This window comes from Lucilia sericata, unplaced genomic scaffold (assembly GCF_015586225.1).
Source record: "Lucilia sericata isolate MDLA Ls3-8-SP2 unplaced genomic scaffold, ASM1558622v1 Contig001389F_arrow, whole genome shotgun sequence".
NCBI lineage: Eukaryota > Metazoa > Arthropoda > Insecta > Diptera > Calliphoridae > Lucilia > Lucilia sericata.
This window is the reverse complement of record NW_023995329.1, coordinates 30,951-47,376: the sequence shown is the minus strand read 5'-3', so window position 1 is coordinate 47,376 and position 16,426 is coordinate 30,951. Positions and strand designations below refer to the sequence as shown.

The 16,426-nt window shown below is 32.3% G+C and overlaps 2 protein-coding genes across 2 annotated transcripts; both read left to right on the top strand.

The window, feature by feature from the left end:
* Positions 1–1,305: 1,305 nt before the first annotated feature.
* Positions 1,306–2,262, top strand: LOC119611203. The gene is made up of 2 exons (XM_037966704.1): positions 1,306–1,478; positions 1,538–2,262. Exon 2 carries the CDS (start codon positions 1,869–1,871, stop codon positions 2,244–2,246), a length of 378 nt encoding a protein of 125 aa, XP_037822632.1. The 5' UTR covers positions 1,306–1,478; positions 1,538–1,868; the 3' UTR covers positions 2,247–2,262.
* A 4,260-nt stretch (positions 2,263–6,522) lies between these two features.
* Positions 6,523–6,918, top strand: LOC119611204. Its single transcript, XM_037966705.1, has one exon. The coding sequence runs from the start codon at positions 6,523–6,525 to the stop codon at positions 6,916–6,918; it is 396 nt and encodes a 131-aa protein (XP_037822633.1).
* The last annotated feature ends 9,508 nt before the right edge of the window (positions 6,919–16,426 follow it).

Genomic DNA, 16,426 nt, shown 5'->3' with positions numbered 1-16,426 from the left:
GTCTACTCTACTTTTGAATTGTTCCTTACACTCTTGATTGTATTCTTTACCTTTAAAGTTTTGTATGAACACGTTTTGTTGAATAAAATGAATTTATAGAATTTACAAATGAATATAATGAATGAATATAAAATAAGAATAAAATTATTATAATAAGAATAATTTTACTTTGCTAAGTCATATACAAAAAAATTTTAATTCATCAAGATCGATCCATATTTGTAAATGTTACAGGGTCCAAATGATATTTCACATTAAAATTTATGAACAATGACACATTACTCTGTATTTTAAACAAAAATTGTTGTTTAGTTTAATTTTTTTTTAAAGATACAAGAATATATATAATTTAAATAATAAAACTGAAAATTTATAACGAAACTTAATTTTTGTCCGATAACTGACATATATTTTTTATGCATACCCGGGTATGTTGGGTTTGATGTACGAGGTAAAAGAAGAAAATCGGTCATAAATTGGTTTAAAAAATATATATCTAACTAGTTTACGGAAATTTTATAGGAAACATTACTCTGAAAGAATACCCCAAAGTTCAAGTCGATACGATCTATAGATTTCGAGATATATCACTTCAAAAATGAAAAACATAAAAAATCTACAATAAAATGAATTAGCTAACATAAATATTATTTACGAAGTCTCTCGACTTTCCCCACAGAACCTAAGTCGCGAAGGTGGATTTTTTAAGAAATCTCTCGACTTTTTCCACAGAACAGAAGTCCTGAAGTTGGATTATTGGATCGAGTGTTACAGTGTTAAGTAAAAAGTTGCAAAATCAACAATATGTTCAATAAAAAATAAAAAAGACAATATTTTAAAATGTGTGAACAATACGTTTTATGGACCCGGAAAACGCAAAACATTACGATCTTCAGAGCCTCCAAAAATGGAAAAATCGCTCTATAAGTGGTTTATTTGTATGCGGAATAAAAACCTCCCTTTAAGTTGATGTTGAAAGAGAAAGCTAAACAAATTCACAAAAACATAAGTGAAAACGGAAATGACTTCAATGCTAGCGATGGGTGGCTACAAAAGTTTAAAAAGAGATAAGGAATTCGGCTCCTTCAGATAAGCGGTGAAAAACTTTCTGCGCAATCTCAGTTCGTAAATCCTTTTAAAATTAAATTGAAAGCAAAGATAGAAGATTTGGGTTTATCCAATGATCAGTTGTATAATGCCGATGAGTCTGGTCTATATTGGAAATTTCTCCCACAAATATGTAACGTCATTGGAGAAAAGCGCTCCAGGTGCAAAAATGGAAAAGCAAGAGAATAACATTTTTATGCTGTGCAAATGCGTCAGGATCTCTTAAAATAAAACTTTTAGTAATAGGAATATAAAAAAATCCGCGCAGTTTTAAAAATTTTATCTGTCCCGTAAACTATAGAAATTCAAAGTCTGCTTGGATGACTTCTTCCATTTTTAAAGAATGGTTTCCCAACTGTTTTGTGCCAGAGGTAAGTAAACATGTAAAAATAGTTCAATTGGGATTCTTACTGTTTTATTTTTCATTAAGGTGACAGATTTTTTAAAGAAGAAACGATTACCAGTAAAAGCTTTACTCCTATCCACCAGAATCCGACCTTAAATCCGAGGATGGTTCCATAGAAGCTATGTTTATGCCTCCAAATGTAACGGCTCTGATCCAGTCTATGAATCAAAATGCAATTAGAATCACCAAACTTCATTATAGGAACAGTCTTCTGGCAACAATTATTGCAAAAGAGGGGGATTTGCTTGAATCGATGAAAAAATCACACTTAAAGAAGGAGTTTCTATTCTAGAGGCATCCTGCCAACCGAGTTGGTAAATAAACTTTATCTAACTGTTGGAAAAATATTTTGAATATGGTAAAGGATGAAGACGATCCTGAATTTAATGTTCCTTTGAGCGTTTTAAAAGAAAAGTGGCAATCAGAAGTTAGATCTTTAGAAAATACTGCTGCAGATCTTCTACAGACATTGTGCCCTCAAGAAGTATTTACTGCTGTAAACATTAGAGATTGGATCAATACTCCTTGTGAGGACCACTGTTTTATTGAAGCGCCTGAAAACAACATTAAAGCTAAAGAAGCTGTCGAAATTTTTAACAAAGCTGTCCAATGGGCTGAATTTCAAACGGTCGATCAAACTGACATTAAAGTATTGAAAAAAATCAGGGAATTGGCGGTAAATAAGCTGGTCGAACTAATTATATATGTATGTACCTATCTTTTTTCATTGTAAATTTTATTTATTTTTTTGTCGTAATATTTTGTTTGTTTTTTATGTACATACTACGTATGTACTCTTTATAAAATGGATTTTTAAAAACTTTTTATGTTCCAAATATATTACAAAATTTTTTTTTAATAATCTTTGCATTTTCATTCCATGCGGAAATGATTTTTAGAAAGAATATAATAATAAAGTAATATCGAAAATGTGAACAAATTCGGAAATATGAACTATCCCGACATTAATTGTATAAAGATAATAAATAAGAAGGTAAAAACATAAATAAGGTAGTAGGAACATACATATATTTCTGTGAGCGTTTCAAAGTGATAATAAATTAATGGTTAAAAAGCGATAGACAACGTAAAATACGTCAAATTGTCGATATATGTTTCAAAGTCCCTAGGATTAGCTGGACCTGTCAGTATCCAACCAAATATAGTTTTCTGTGCCAATAATGACGCTGATATGTTTTGTTGTACTTCCGGTAAAATAACGCTCGGATATTATTCTGCTCCGATAAGAACATCTACAGGCCTACTAGTAAAAAGATTAGAACAAAGATTTGGAAATAATTTTGAAATATCGACATTTTTTTCAATTTCAATTTCAAATTCTTTATTTCAATAACCTAGCCTATATAGGCCATAATCGGTTATAAACATTTACATTTACATTTACAGCAGTCGAAGGCAAATTTCCTGTTATTTCTGGTAAAATTCTTTAGTTGACAGTTTTATTGAAGAATCTAAATCTGAACTAATTTACGCTTATTTAAAGCACGGACCTAATACTTATGGTTGTTATGAATTATGTTTACCATCGCAGTCCCTAACAAAACGTATTGATTCTGTCTAGTATGAAATACTTGTGGATTAGAAGTAACATTATTAGATGTATGCGATTGTCGAGTGTGGGAGTTAGTGGGTCGTATAACCTCACTGGAATACTGTTCAGTAGAAACAGTAGGTCTTTCAATTATAAAATTATCTGTATGCTGCTGATGAAGCATAGAATGATGACGAATATTGAAAATAAAACTGTTATTATTGATAGTACAACTTCTGCCTTTATGTGTCCTCGAAATTAGTACAGCAGTTATAATCATTCACAGTAGATATTCTGTCAGATACTGAAAGATTTTTAAATCAACGACAATTTCGCAAATAGTGTGACTGATTAGGGCATAAGATACATGAAGGTTTAGTAGAAGGAGAACTATTAGAAAGAACAGAAGAGACGTCAGTCAAATTCGTACCTTTAAGATCATGAAGACATTGCAATGTCTGAATTCTTTCTGACAGAAAGTTATCGAAATCTTTCCATGTGGACAAAACTATTTTGTTTTTAACACCCTGTTCCCACTAAATAACTGTAGATCTAGGCAGACGTTGAATACACATAAAAATTATAATTGGGTCCCAATTATCAGTAGGCACTTTATAAATAGAAAGAACTGTAAGGCAACTATTAATACCGCGTTGTAATGTTTTGAGTGTTGTTATCGATACCTTGTCAAGGAAAGGAAGACCAAAAATATGTTTTAGATGGTTATGTACCAACATACAAGGATTCTCGTATATTCAAATTCATTGGCGAAATCAATAGAAATATTGATTGGTGCACCTGAAAACGTCAAATCAACTTTATTAGTATTCAACAACAGACTTCAACAATGGGCAGTTCTACGAGGTGCACTCATTCCAACTAGTAAGTCTGAAGTTCTGCACGTTTGTAGAAAAAGACTATGTATACCTCAAAATATAGTACGAAATAATACTCAATTGGAATATAAAACACAAATGAAAATTTCAGGTATTGTATTCACGAAAACATTATCATGGAACGAGCATATTAAAAATCTATTATTAAAATTAAGTAAAATTAACAATTTGCTAAAATTGATATGCTCAATGAAGAAAAGTCCACATATCGAAACTGCTCTAGGTATTTGTAAAGCTCTAGTCTATGGGATCATCCAACATGGAATAACATTATATGGCTGGACATCAAAGCACAATACCCAGAAACTAAATGCATCTTTAAATCACTGCCTAAGAACTGCTTCCGGATTGCTACGAGCGACTTCTATTGGTTCTCTTCGCATAGAAACTGCCTCTTTAAGCCTCGAATCTTTATTAGAAAAAATGTCAATAAAATTATCATCGAGATCAATTACGGATCAAGAAGATTACCTGAGACTTTTTGGTATTACCTGAATCATCCACTGTGCCAAAATAAATTTTTCATTTCCAATATTATAGCTCTCCTAAATTCACACGTACAACGTACGTCATTCTCTTAATTTTGAAGTGTTTTGATTGAGATCCACACAGAGAAATATCTGATGTTAAATATGAAGATAAGTTCCTGTTTGGCGATTTTTTTTTTTCTTAGTGAATGTGATAAATAATGCAAATTTTAAAAAAGTTTAATTATTGACATAAACTCCCAAACAAATATAATATCCGCTACTATGTTATTTTCAGAAATATAAGCCGATTTTAGTCGATGTCCTGATGATATTTTTACTTAATTGACATATAGACCATCCATATGAGTGCAAAACTTGGATGATATTTTTATACACTTAACAATCTATTATTTTTTAAATTTCATAAAATCTTCCATTATTTATTTAGTTTTAACTGCACGGAGGTTCACCTTGTATCTTAAATTGCAAATAAATGCGTTGCCGATGACAAGGCACAACAATAATAGTTCATGCTTCAGTTTTTAATAACATATAATCATACAAAATCAAAAACGTAACGTTTTTTGTCATTTTATATAGAGTACACTGTAAAGTAGTACACTATACAACACTAAAAAATGTTACAAACTTTTCTTTCAGTGCAAAGAATGCAAAAACAAAAACTGAAGTGGTGTTAGTGAAGAAAGAATTAACACCACGAACAACAAAATCAATATTGATACCGAGCTTGCATACCTCAAAAAGAATGAAACCAGTTCAGAACAATTTAAATATATGCTCGCAGAAAAGAAAGTAAAATATTCTCCTGATATCATTTTATATACTGACGGGTCTTACCATGATGATGCTACTATTTATGCAGTTGTTAAACAAACAAGCGAATCTGAGTTCTCGATTATTAATCAATGCATACTACCGTTATTTACAGGTATTTTCACAGCCGAACTTCGTGCTGTCCAAGCAGCAGTATCGTAAGCCAAGCAGCAAAATTATAAAGTGTTAATATGCAGAGATAGCTTAAGTACTGTTTATGCACTCTCGAACAACAACAAAAAAAGATATATATAAAAATATTTTAATGAAAGTAACTGATAATATAAGCTTAATATGGATACCGTCCATATAGGCATAAAAGGAAATGAGCTTGCTGACGTAGCCGCTAAACAAGTTCTGCTTACTTCACAAATTTATGAAACTCCTTGCTTTCCAAAATTAATTACTAATGTATATAATAAGTCATATTATTTTGATAACTTACAACATCAATGGCAAAACTCTTATTCCTTCCTAAGTCTTCACAATCATAGTATCAGGAGACCAAAATATCACATAATCCTCAGTCGAGAAGATTGCATAACAATGGCGAGAATGAAAGTCGGAAAGGCTCTATTTAATGTTAAACACTATTACGAAAATGAACAACCAGTCATATGCAGCATATGTAACACTAAATTAAACATAATACATATTATAACGGAGTGTTCTATATCACCACTAATAGTATAGACGATTTTTTCAAATCCCAATAATATTAATATTATAAAACACTGTCTATATAAACAGAACATCAATGAAATTTATACCTATATCCGCACATTATGGTCATCGTTACCTTGCGCTTTAAATTTCTAATATTATATAAATTCATTTGTAAAATATGTTGTAAATAAAAATCAGTGTTTTGTTCTTGGCCCCAACATGCTTCACTCTCGATTTTCGTATTAAATAGCAAAGGCGTTCTATATTGCTAAGCCGCGAGCTATTAATATGTGGCAACCCACAAGTCCTACTTATAAATGCATAATTGCATATCCATACACAAATCATCATCGCTGCTCATGTAAATGACACGCATAGATACATTTTGTTTGATCACATTCTTTTCTTATTCATCGCCATGCGCACATCAAAGTTCATCATTAATTCTTAAACATAAGTTAAGTTAATTTTAAATATTGAATAAATGAACATTTAGTTAAATCGCGAAACCCCCAAATTGGTGACCCCGACAAAAGGAATCTTGCCCAATTTCTCCAAATGCCAAACGACGACACAACAAACGACTAGGCAATGGCGCCTAACACGAACGAAACCTCGATACAACGAGTATCAGTAAAGGTTCCACCATTTTGGCCCGAACGGCCAGAAATATGGTTCGCACAAGTGGAGGCGCAGTTCGATATGGGAAACATCGTGCGAGATCTTTCAAAGTTTAACACCATTGTTGCAGCAAAAGAGTCCAACGTGTTAGCTCAAATTTCAGACGCGGTGTTACAGCCACCCGACTCTGGAAAATACGACAACCTCAAAAAGTGCATTATTGAACGTTTCAGTGACAGCGAACAAAAGAAAACACAGAAACTTCTTTCTGACATGGAACTTGGTGATCGCCGACCAAGTCAGCTAATCAACGAGTTACGCGACTTGTCCAAGGACAAAGTTAGTGAAAATTATTTAAAAATCTGAGCTATTTTGCAAGCTTCAGATGCCAAATTGGTGTATCTGGCTAAACTTGCCGACAAGGTCATGGAGGTCAGCGGTTATCGACAGGTTTGTGCTGTAGAAAAGCCCCAAGCTGAAGCGGCAATCTCTGAAATGAATCAGCGTGTCACGGCTTGAAAAAAACTTCGAGAAACTGTTCAACACGAAACGCACACGATCATCTAGCCGAGTACGCCATAACAGCCAGTCAAATGTAACACCGACCCCGCCTTCATCCGAGTTGTGCTGGTATCATCGAAATTCAATAAATCGCATTCCACCCAGTTGTATGCAGCAAACGGATCAAAAATAAAAACCTACGGCGAACGACGAATTAAAATATCCTTAGGCCTCCGGCGAAACTTTGACTGGAATTTCGTTATTGCTGACGTAACCGACCCTATAATTGGAACCGATTTTTTACAAAAATTCGATTTATTGGTCGACGTGAAGAGAAGACTTTTGATAGATAGATAAACCCTTTTGGTGGTAAGTGGAGATGTTATTCGCTCTAACGTCCTCTCAATATTGTCGTATGATAACACGAACAAGCAATGTAGTACACCATATAATGACAAGCGGTAATCCAGTTTTCGCACACGCGAGGAAATTAACTGGAACCAAGTTGCAAGCGGCCAAGGCAGAATTTCAGTATATGCTCGAAAATAACATATGTCAACCTTCGAACAGCTGTTGGGCTAGCCCGTTGCATATGGTAAAAAAGTCCAACGGAGACTGGAGGCCATGCGTTAAATTCCATCACTGTGCCGGACCGATACCCGATACCATTCATTCAAGATGTCCGATCAATTGCGCATAACAAAACAATATTTTCTGTAGTCGACCTACAACGGGCATACCACCAAATTCCGATCGAACCAGCTGATGTCCCAAAAACCGCCATAATAACACCTTTCGGCTTGTTTGAGTTCCAGCGAATGACATTTGGTCTTGCGAAACGCTGCCCAAACGTTCCAAAGGCGCATGGACGACATATTTCGAGACATTAGCTACGTTTTTATATATATCTACGACATCCTAATAGCATCGGAATCCGAGGAACAACACCGTTTTCGAGCGCCTCCGTCAACACGCCTTAACAGTTAATTTCGAAAAATCATCATTTGGAAAAAGTCATATCGATATTTTAGGCCATACGATATCGACCGCAGGAGTTCTACCAAAGCCTGAAAGAGTTCGGGCAGTCAACAATTTCTAGGGATGATAAATTTTTACCGATCGCTGCCGGTCAAAAATTATTGCAAGATGTAATAACAGGCAACAAAAAAAAACGACATTACGCTGATATATTGGAACGAACGAACATTACAGGCTTTTCAAGCATGCAAGGACGCACCTACTGCCTCTGTTGACGCTGTAGATGCATCAACAAAGGCAGTAGGTGCTGTAGTGCATCAAATTGTTGAAGGAAAAAGTCAACCACTGGGTTTCTACTCAAAACAACTCAAACGTGACAAAACATTCCCCCGAAGAATTCGCCAATTATATTACGGACATACGCCCCATAGAAGGTATAAACAATAATACTGCAGACTTTCTCTCCCGAATTAGCAGCATTGAGAAAAGTGTTAATTTTGAAACATTAGCAGAGGAGCATATACGAGTTTCGCAACTGAATACATTCCTAAACTCCGATAGAAAACATTCGTTATTATTAAAAAACTACCCGTTCTAGATCCTGACCGATCAATATAGAGCGGTACAAGCAGAAAACTGGTCAGACCATTTGTTCCCGTCGTACTAATGCAAAAAATACTTAAAAATCTGCACAGCTTATCGTATCCTGTACCCCGTTCCTGTAACTTTTAGTGAGAAGTTCTCACATCGAGAAGTGTGAAACAAAAAAATTCCATCGTTTCTCGATTTGTGAGTAAAAAGCGTTTCTGTAGCTTAAAGTGAGAAGAGGCTACACGAATTATTTTATTGGAAATTTCCAATAAAACAGCCGTCAAAAACATAAAAATTAAAAGAAGAAAACAAAAATTGCCGAACAAATTTATAAACGAATAATGAACAAACAAAAAAATATAGAAATTAAATGAAAATTGTTCGAAAAATTAACCCACTAAATTCGCCCTTGGCAAATTCTAAGTTTACGTCCACGTATTTTTAGCATTTGCTTCTGTATATCCGAAATTCCTCCTATTTTCTAAAAATTGTGAACAATATTTATTTTAATCTTAATAAGTTATAAATATGACATTACTTTTTCATTATTTCATAGAATTCATGTTTAAATTAAACTTTTTTACTTAAAATATTACTTTCCGCACCGTTTTAAAATATGAGTTTTTTTGACAGTTCATGTGAGAAACTTCTCACAAAATTTTCATACAGAAACACTTTTACTCACAAATTTCCAAAAACTTACGTCAAAAAACATATATGACAGATAGTTCTCACAAAATTTTCTTACAGAAACACTTGCATGTGAGAAATGATATTTTGTTTCAATTCACATTGTTTTTTCTTCAATTTCACTGTTTCATGCGAGAAACTTCTCGATGCGAGAGTTACAGAAACGAGGCACTGGAGTAAGAGCAACTTTCAAACTAGTGTCAGATCGTTTTGTATGGCCATCGATGTCGAAAAATGTCTCGAATTTCGTCCGATCCTGTTTAAGCTGCCAAAAAAAACAAGGTTTTTCGACACAATAAGTCTCCCATAGGTGATTTTGGATCAACTGACCAGCGTTTTGATCACATTCACATTGACATCATTGGCCCGCTTCCACCGGCCAGAGGGTATCGTTATTGCCTGACTTGTATGGACCGATTTTCGCGATGGCCTGTGGCCATCCCAATACCGGATATAACGACTGAAACAATCGCTTTCGCTTTAATTAACGGATGGATCTCAACTTTTGGCGATTTAGGCCGGCAGTTTGAGTCGCACCTTTTCGCAGAACTAATGCAGATTCTGGGCGTGAAACATCTAAAAACAACAGCGTACCACCCTCAAGCAAATTGTATGGGCGAGAGGTGGCATCGCACAGCTAAAACTGCAATAAAGTTCCACGCCACAGAAGACTGGTGCTTCGTATTACCCATCGTTTTACTAGATCTTAGGTCAGCAGTAAAAGAAGACAGCAAAAGCAGCCCCGTCGAAATGGTTTTTGGAAGACCCGTACGTTTACCAGGTGAATTTTTCCAAGAGTCGAGAATAAACACTCACAGCACCGAATTCGTCAAGCTGCTACGACGCAAAATGCAATTATTCAAACCTAATTACGCTTCACGTCATCAAGTAGGTAAATGTTTCTTGCAGCCAAGTCTTAAGGACTGTATCTACGTATTTGTCCGCAGTAATCACGTTCGGGCTCCGTTAGAACCCCCTTACCCATTCGCAGTTATTGCAAAAAGTGATAAATATTTCAAGGTACAATTACAACAACGCACAGCCAACATTTCTATAGACAGACTGAAAGCAGCACACATTCCAGCTGTCTTCCAGCTCGCTTCCTATGACCTGTCCATTACGGGGGGAGCCCTGTGGCAACCCGCAAGTCCTACTTATAAATGCATAATTGCAAATGAATACACAAATCATCATCGCTGCTCATGTAAATGACACGCATACATACATAGTATATACATTTTGTTCGACCACATTCTTTTCATATTCATCGCCATACGCACATCAAAAATCATCATTAATTCTTAAACCTAAGTTAAGTTAATTTTAAATATTGAATAAATGAACATTTAATTAAATTGGAAACGTGTTTCATTTATAACGAGAAACCCTCAAAAATAAATTAAACACTACTGTGTGAATTTTATTTAGATAACCAGTGTGCTTCGCTCAACGCTTTCATTTAGGTATGGCTGTTAAAAAATAGTTTCATCGACCAAAAGACAAATGTTTTGTAAACACTGAATTCTATAATTTCAATGCCATAGTAAACATATTAAAAATAAGGTAGTTAAGGTTCTAGTGGAACCTGTTCTAGAATTGATAAAGTAAGAACCTGTTCTCAAAATTATCGTGAACATTATTATTTTTTTTTTTTTTTTTTTGCTAAAAACGATTCTAGTAGAACCGCTTCTACTAGACAATTTTTCGCCGAGTATGACTCTAGTCGTTCCGGAGAGAAGATCCAATTGTCGTTCCACGTGGCACCGCTTCTAGTGGAACCTGTTGCTGAATTGATGAAGTATGAACGTGAGTTCATTACTTCATCAATTTAATTAACCCATGTTAGAAGGTCAGATTGTTTTTTCCATGGGGAAAAATTTTAAAATCTCATTTGAAAGTTATCTCCAATGTCACTATATATAATCCTAAAAAATTGGACTATTGACCAATTAAGGGCATAATTTTGACATAAAGTAATTTACTAATACTACAAGACACATTTCAGCAAAAATAACCAAAGACAACTGCTTAATATTTGTCACTTCAAATTAAATTGCATTTAGAAGCATAGACAACTGTCCTTTCATAATAATTAGTTGCCATTTTTCAAAATTAATTAACATTTTTCAATATTGTTTCAACATATTTCAAAGAGTGCGCAATAATTATGAAACAGTTTTTTATGGTAAGTTTTGTATAAAAAGTCCTATTACCGTTATTTTGGCGACTTACACCGAATTTTGATACTTATTACATAAACTGGACTTCGTTCTTGCATTTGCCATCAATCATGTTTTTCTAACTTAATTTATTGTAATAATATAAAAAGAATAAAAACCTAACACAAGGTGCGCTATGTTTTTGAGCAGTACTACTTTAGATTTCAAACAAACATACATACATACATACATACATACAAACAAACACACATTAATTTTTATATACATACTAGCTGACCCGACAGACGTTGTCCTGTCCAAATTAGAAAAAATGTTTGTGTTCGATTTGTGAGAAGCTGTTTGAATTGTGTAAAAATAGTGAAAAAGAGATTTGTGTCAGGAAATGCTTAGAATGAGCTCCTGTTCCAGAAACCAATGAGCGCAATGGCTCTGGTGGTGGAATCAACGGTGTCAATTTCACTTTGCCACTTGAGCAACACAATCCAGGAGTTTCATTTTTATATTTCAATGCCTTACAATGTGGGCACACAACGCTGATCGAACCAATAGCAACGGAATGGTCTGCACTGTAATCGATTGTCCTATTGTAAAGGAATGTGTGCCCTTACAATGTGGGCACACAACGCTCATCGAACCAGTAGCAACGGAATGGTCTGCACTGTAATCGATTGTCCTGTTGTAAAGGAATGCAGTTCGATGAGTATTTAACGCAACATTTGTTTCTCATCTTGCACGAACATTTGAATTTATTATCACTCGGTTGGATTCTATAGAACGATTGTGTCTGATTCGATGCATATCTACTTCGTTTGCATATTTTCCTTCTTCTTGTGTACGTGCAGAACGTGTTTGTGATAATCGATTTCGTTCAATTTCATTTCGCTCTTCGAGTTGCTCCGCAGTTTGATTGCGAGTTCTGCGACCTAAATTGCTCCTTCTTATTGGCGGCATTGCAATGCGAGAGAATTTATTGACTTTGCTCTTACCTTTTAACCGTTTATAACTTCAAAACCCACAGTCTATAGTAGGTTAATCTATAAATTTGTTTGAGGTAACACGATTTAACTTATTTCAATTAATGAATTGATTGCAATGTACTTACAATGGAATCTTAATTCAAAAAAAAACTTATCACCGTTAGTTAACTTTTTAGAAACACTTTAAACTTTGTTTAATTAACATTTAACAATTACACTTATTTTATTTTTCGTCCACCGATTAATTTGATCCACAATTTGACAATAAGCAGTCAATCAACATTTGCACATTTAACAAAATAAATTGGAATGTAAATAAAAAAGTAACGGTATTTTCGGACAAATCGCGAAACAATACAAAAGTAATAACAAATGAGTTATTTACAAACCTAAGAGTATCCCAGCAAAAACTTTACTTACAAATAAGCCGAAAAATAAGGAGAATTTGACGATTAGACTTAGATTTTTCGACTGGAGAATTATTTATTTTTGTTCGTGATGTCCCAAAAGTAATCCTTTATATTTTGGTTGGAAATAAGTTGTTTTGTAAGTAGAGTTATTTATAGAATTATGTATTAACAAACAAAAAATTAAAAAATTAAAAAAAAAAAATAAGTCGCGACCACGAATCGAACCAACAACTATCCGATTGCTAGTAACTGTTGCACTCACTATTTGCTTTGTTTGTTTATTTTAATTTTTTAGACTTTACTACAGTGCACTCTCTATAATATGAACAACTTAATATATGAACACTTTTTACTTCCATTGGCTATTCTAAAGTATGAGCAGCTTATTTTTGTTTTTTAACGGATTATATATATATGTACATAAAATTACCCGACGATTTAATAAAAGTGGGCGAATAAGTGGGAGTATCAGTGGGCGTGGACAATTTTTCTTTCTGTAAGTAACTTTTGTAAACTATGGAGAACATTTAAAATAAATAAGAGCAATCCGCCCAAACGTTTCAAGATTGTAGATAAATTGAAAAAAAGTGTGCGTGGTCAATTTTTCTTTCCGTAAAACCTAAGTTGGACTATGAAGAACATTCCAGTAAAAAAATTGTCCAAATCGGTGTAGCCGTTCTTAACAGATGCAATTACCAACGAACGACAATTTTTATTTGTATAATATGAATATATATATATATATAAATATAATATATATATGTATATATAGATTAGCTGAAAAATATTGTTTTGTGGAACATAGGTGATTTGTAAATATCTAAATTAAGTACTTTCCTGTACCACACGACAGTTCTCTTTATATTGGTTCCAAGCAACCTAGAGGTCTAAATTTAAACATTGTGTTCTTCCAAGTTCGTATATGGACTTTGGAAGATAAATGAGGAGTTGAACGGTTTTCCTTGGATACAAGTCGCTCCCGTTTGGCAGCTAAAGATTTTAAAAGACCACTCAGTGCAATTTTTCTGTTTCATCAATTACTCCATTTGATATTTTTTAATGATATTGATTTAACACCTCATAATTGTGTTTACACTTGTTCTAAAAATCTATACTAAATTTTTTATGTTGAAATCCCCAACAAAATTAACTGTACAAAATACTTTACTTGGCCTCCAAATTCCAATGAAAAATAATAAAATGCAACATCAAATGATCCAAATTTTGTATTTTAATATTATTTCTTGGTTTTCCCATTTTAAACAATCTTTATTTTAAATTGGAGAATATAAATTTACTTTTTACCTGTTTTTTTCGAATTTTATTTATGAACAAACAACAAAATTCTCTTAAAAATGTAGACAAAAAACTTTGTTGATTCACTGTATATTAACAGCTTATAAATAAAGCAAAAATTATAACAAAATTATTATGGATTCGATCTAAGTATATTAGGATTTAAAAATATTAGTGCAATGGGAAAATAATGCACTATACTATAGCTCAAAAATATCTAATGATAATGATTTGTTGGGCTATTAAAACAAAAAATTTAAACAAAATTTTAACTTACAAATTTTTGTACTATTTCGCTAATCAATTATTAAGTTTATTTGTATTGTATTTTCATTTATTATCCTTTGATTTTGTAAATACATTTTTTGTTGGTATATTATATTGGTCAAGAATGCCTTTTTATCTAAGAATAAATAAAATTAAATAAAAAAAATCATTTCTCACATGCAAGTTCTGTTTCCTTTTGTAAGAACTATCTGTCATTTAAGTTTCTGTAAGAATTCTATATATATATATATATATATATATATATATATATATATATATATATATATATATATATATATATATATATATATATATATATATATATATATATATATATATATATATATATATATATATATATATAAATATTTAATCTAAAATATTATATTTTAACTTTAGAAGAAAGTACTTTTGGCCCTTTGAACTATTTTTGTTCTCTTCTGATCTCACTCTCTATTACTTAAGCACAAAAAAATATTTGAGACAGTTTGATATTTGTTGTAGATATTAAATAAAATTATTAAAATATAACAATGTACCATTTGACCATATGACAAATGTTACTTCAAAACAAAACAGGTTGAGATAAAAAATAATGTGTAGAAGTTATATAGATTCCATTCTCCCATTTCCAGGTTAAAAGGAATTCCCAAAATTGTTGAAACAATACTAGATAAATAAAAAAATTTTTATGTAAAATATTCATAATTTGTAACCGATTATGGCCTATATAGGCTAGGTTATTTTAATAAAGAAATTGAAATTAAAAATTAAATTAAAAGTACTAATTTTGCCCGTTTTTCGCCCTTTGTCCTATTTTTTTGTCCCGTCCTGCCGTGACTTTCGGAACTGCTAAATACATATTCTAATATGTACATATTTCTCACATTTTAAAAAACTTAATCAAAAATGTTTTCGCTTAAGTATTTTCGCTAAAAAGTACCAATTTTCCCCGTTTTTCAGCCATTTTTCAGCCATTTTACCCCCTTTTTGTTACCCAATTAGGATTTTCTAATGATTTTAGTTTTTAAATGTAATTTTCTTCCGAGAAAAAAAAAATTTGATGTAATCAAAATATTTTAAACGATTATTTTTATGGACGTAGCCCCATATTATCATAAAATATAAAATAAGTTCATATGGCACGAACAAATTTCAATTTTGTCGACCAGTGTTATTACCGTAATTTCAAAATATAACAATATTTGAATACTTTTGCACTGTACACAATAAATTTGAAGAATATTTGTTTTAAATAAAAGAACACTACAAAAAATAAAAGGAATAACTATACTGTAATTTTATAAAAAAGGCTTATGCAAAAATAAATTGTGATAATTTCAATTCAATTAGAGACGGCAAAAGATTTATTGAATAAACAATATTTAAACCAAAGATTCAATTGCAGTACTTGCTAATTGTATGTACTATTATTATAAATGAGCAATGAATTCATTTCGCAAGTAAACAAATGATAACTTCAACATTTCCTTTAACAACGATAATAATTTTGCATGACCTTTTGGCCCAGCTTAACTACATGTAATAATATACATACATAGTATGTATATATATACACACATTAAGTAGATGGAACAGCAAAGAAACTTACAAAAATGTTTGCTTGATTTTATTGTAATCACTTGTTGAACTCACTGATTTTCATTACATGAAAATTGACATTATAAATCACCACATAATTCTTTTTTGCGCAACTTTATATAAAATTTTATGTACCGAGAACAAAACGATTTCCAAATATCGCGTACTCAGATGTTTTTTGTTTTGTTATTCTAATAAACTAAACAATACAAACTTCATAGCCGAACGTGGTAACGGCGTTATTCCTCTGCACTTATCCAGGGATGGCAAATGTATATCAGTTGACAACAACATTAAAATAGGTTTTTTATGTATATATGTATATATTTATATATATATATATATATATATATGTATATATATACTCTTCTCTACAAAAATA

What these genes read in the sequence shown, in the direction of transcription:
- LOC119611204 (XM_037966705.1), top strand. Translation starts at nt 6,523, where the DNA reads ATGGCGCCTAACACGAACGAAACCTCGATACAACGAGTATCAGTAAAG.
- LOC119611203 (XM_037966704.1), top strand. Translation starts at nt 1,869, where the DNA reads ATGGTAAAGGATGAAGACGATCCTGAATTTAATGTTCCTTTGAGCGTT.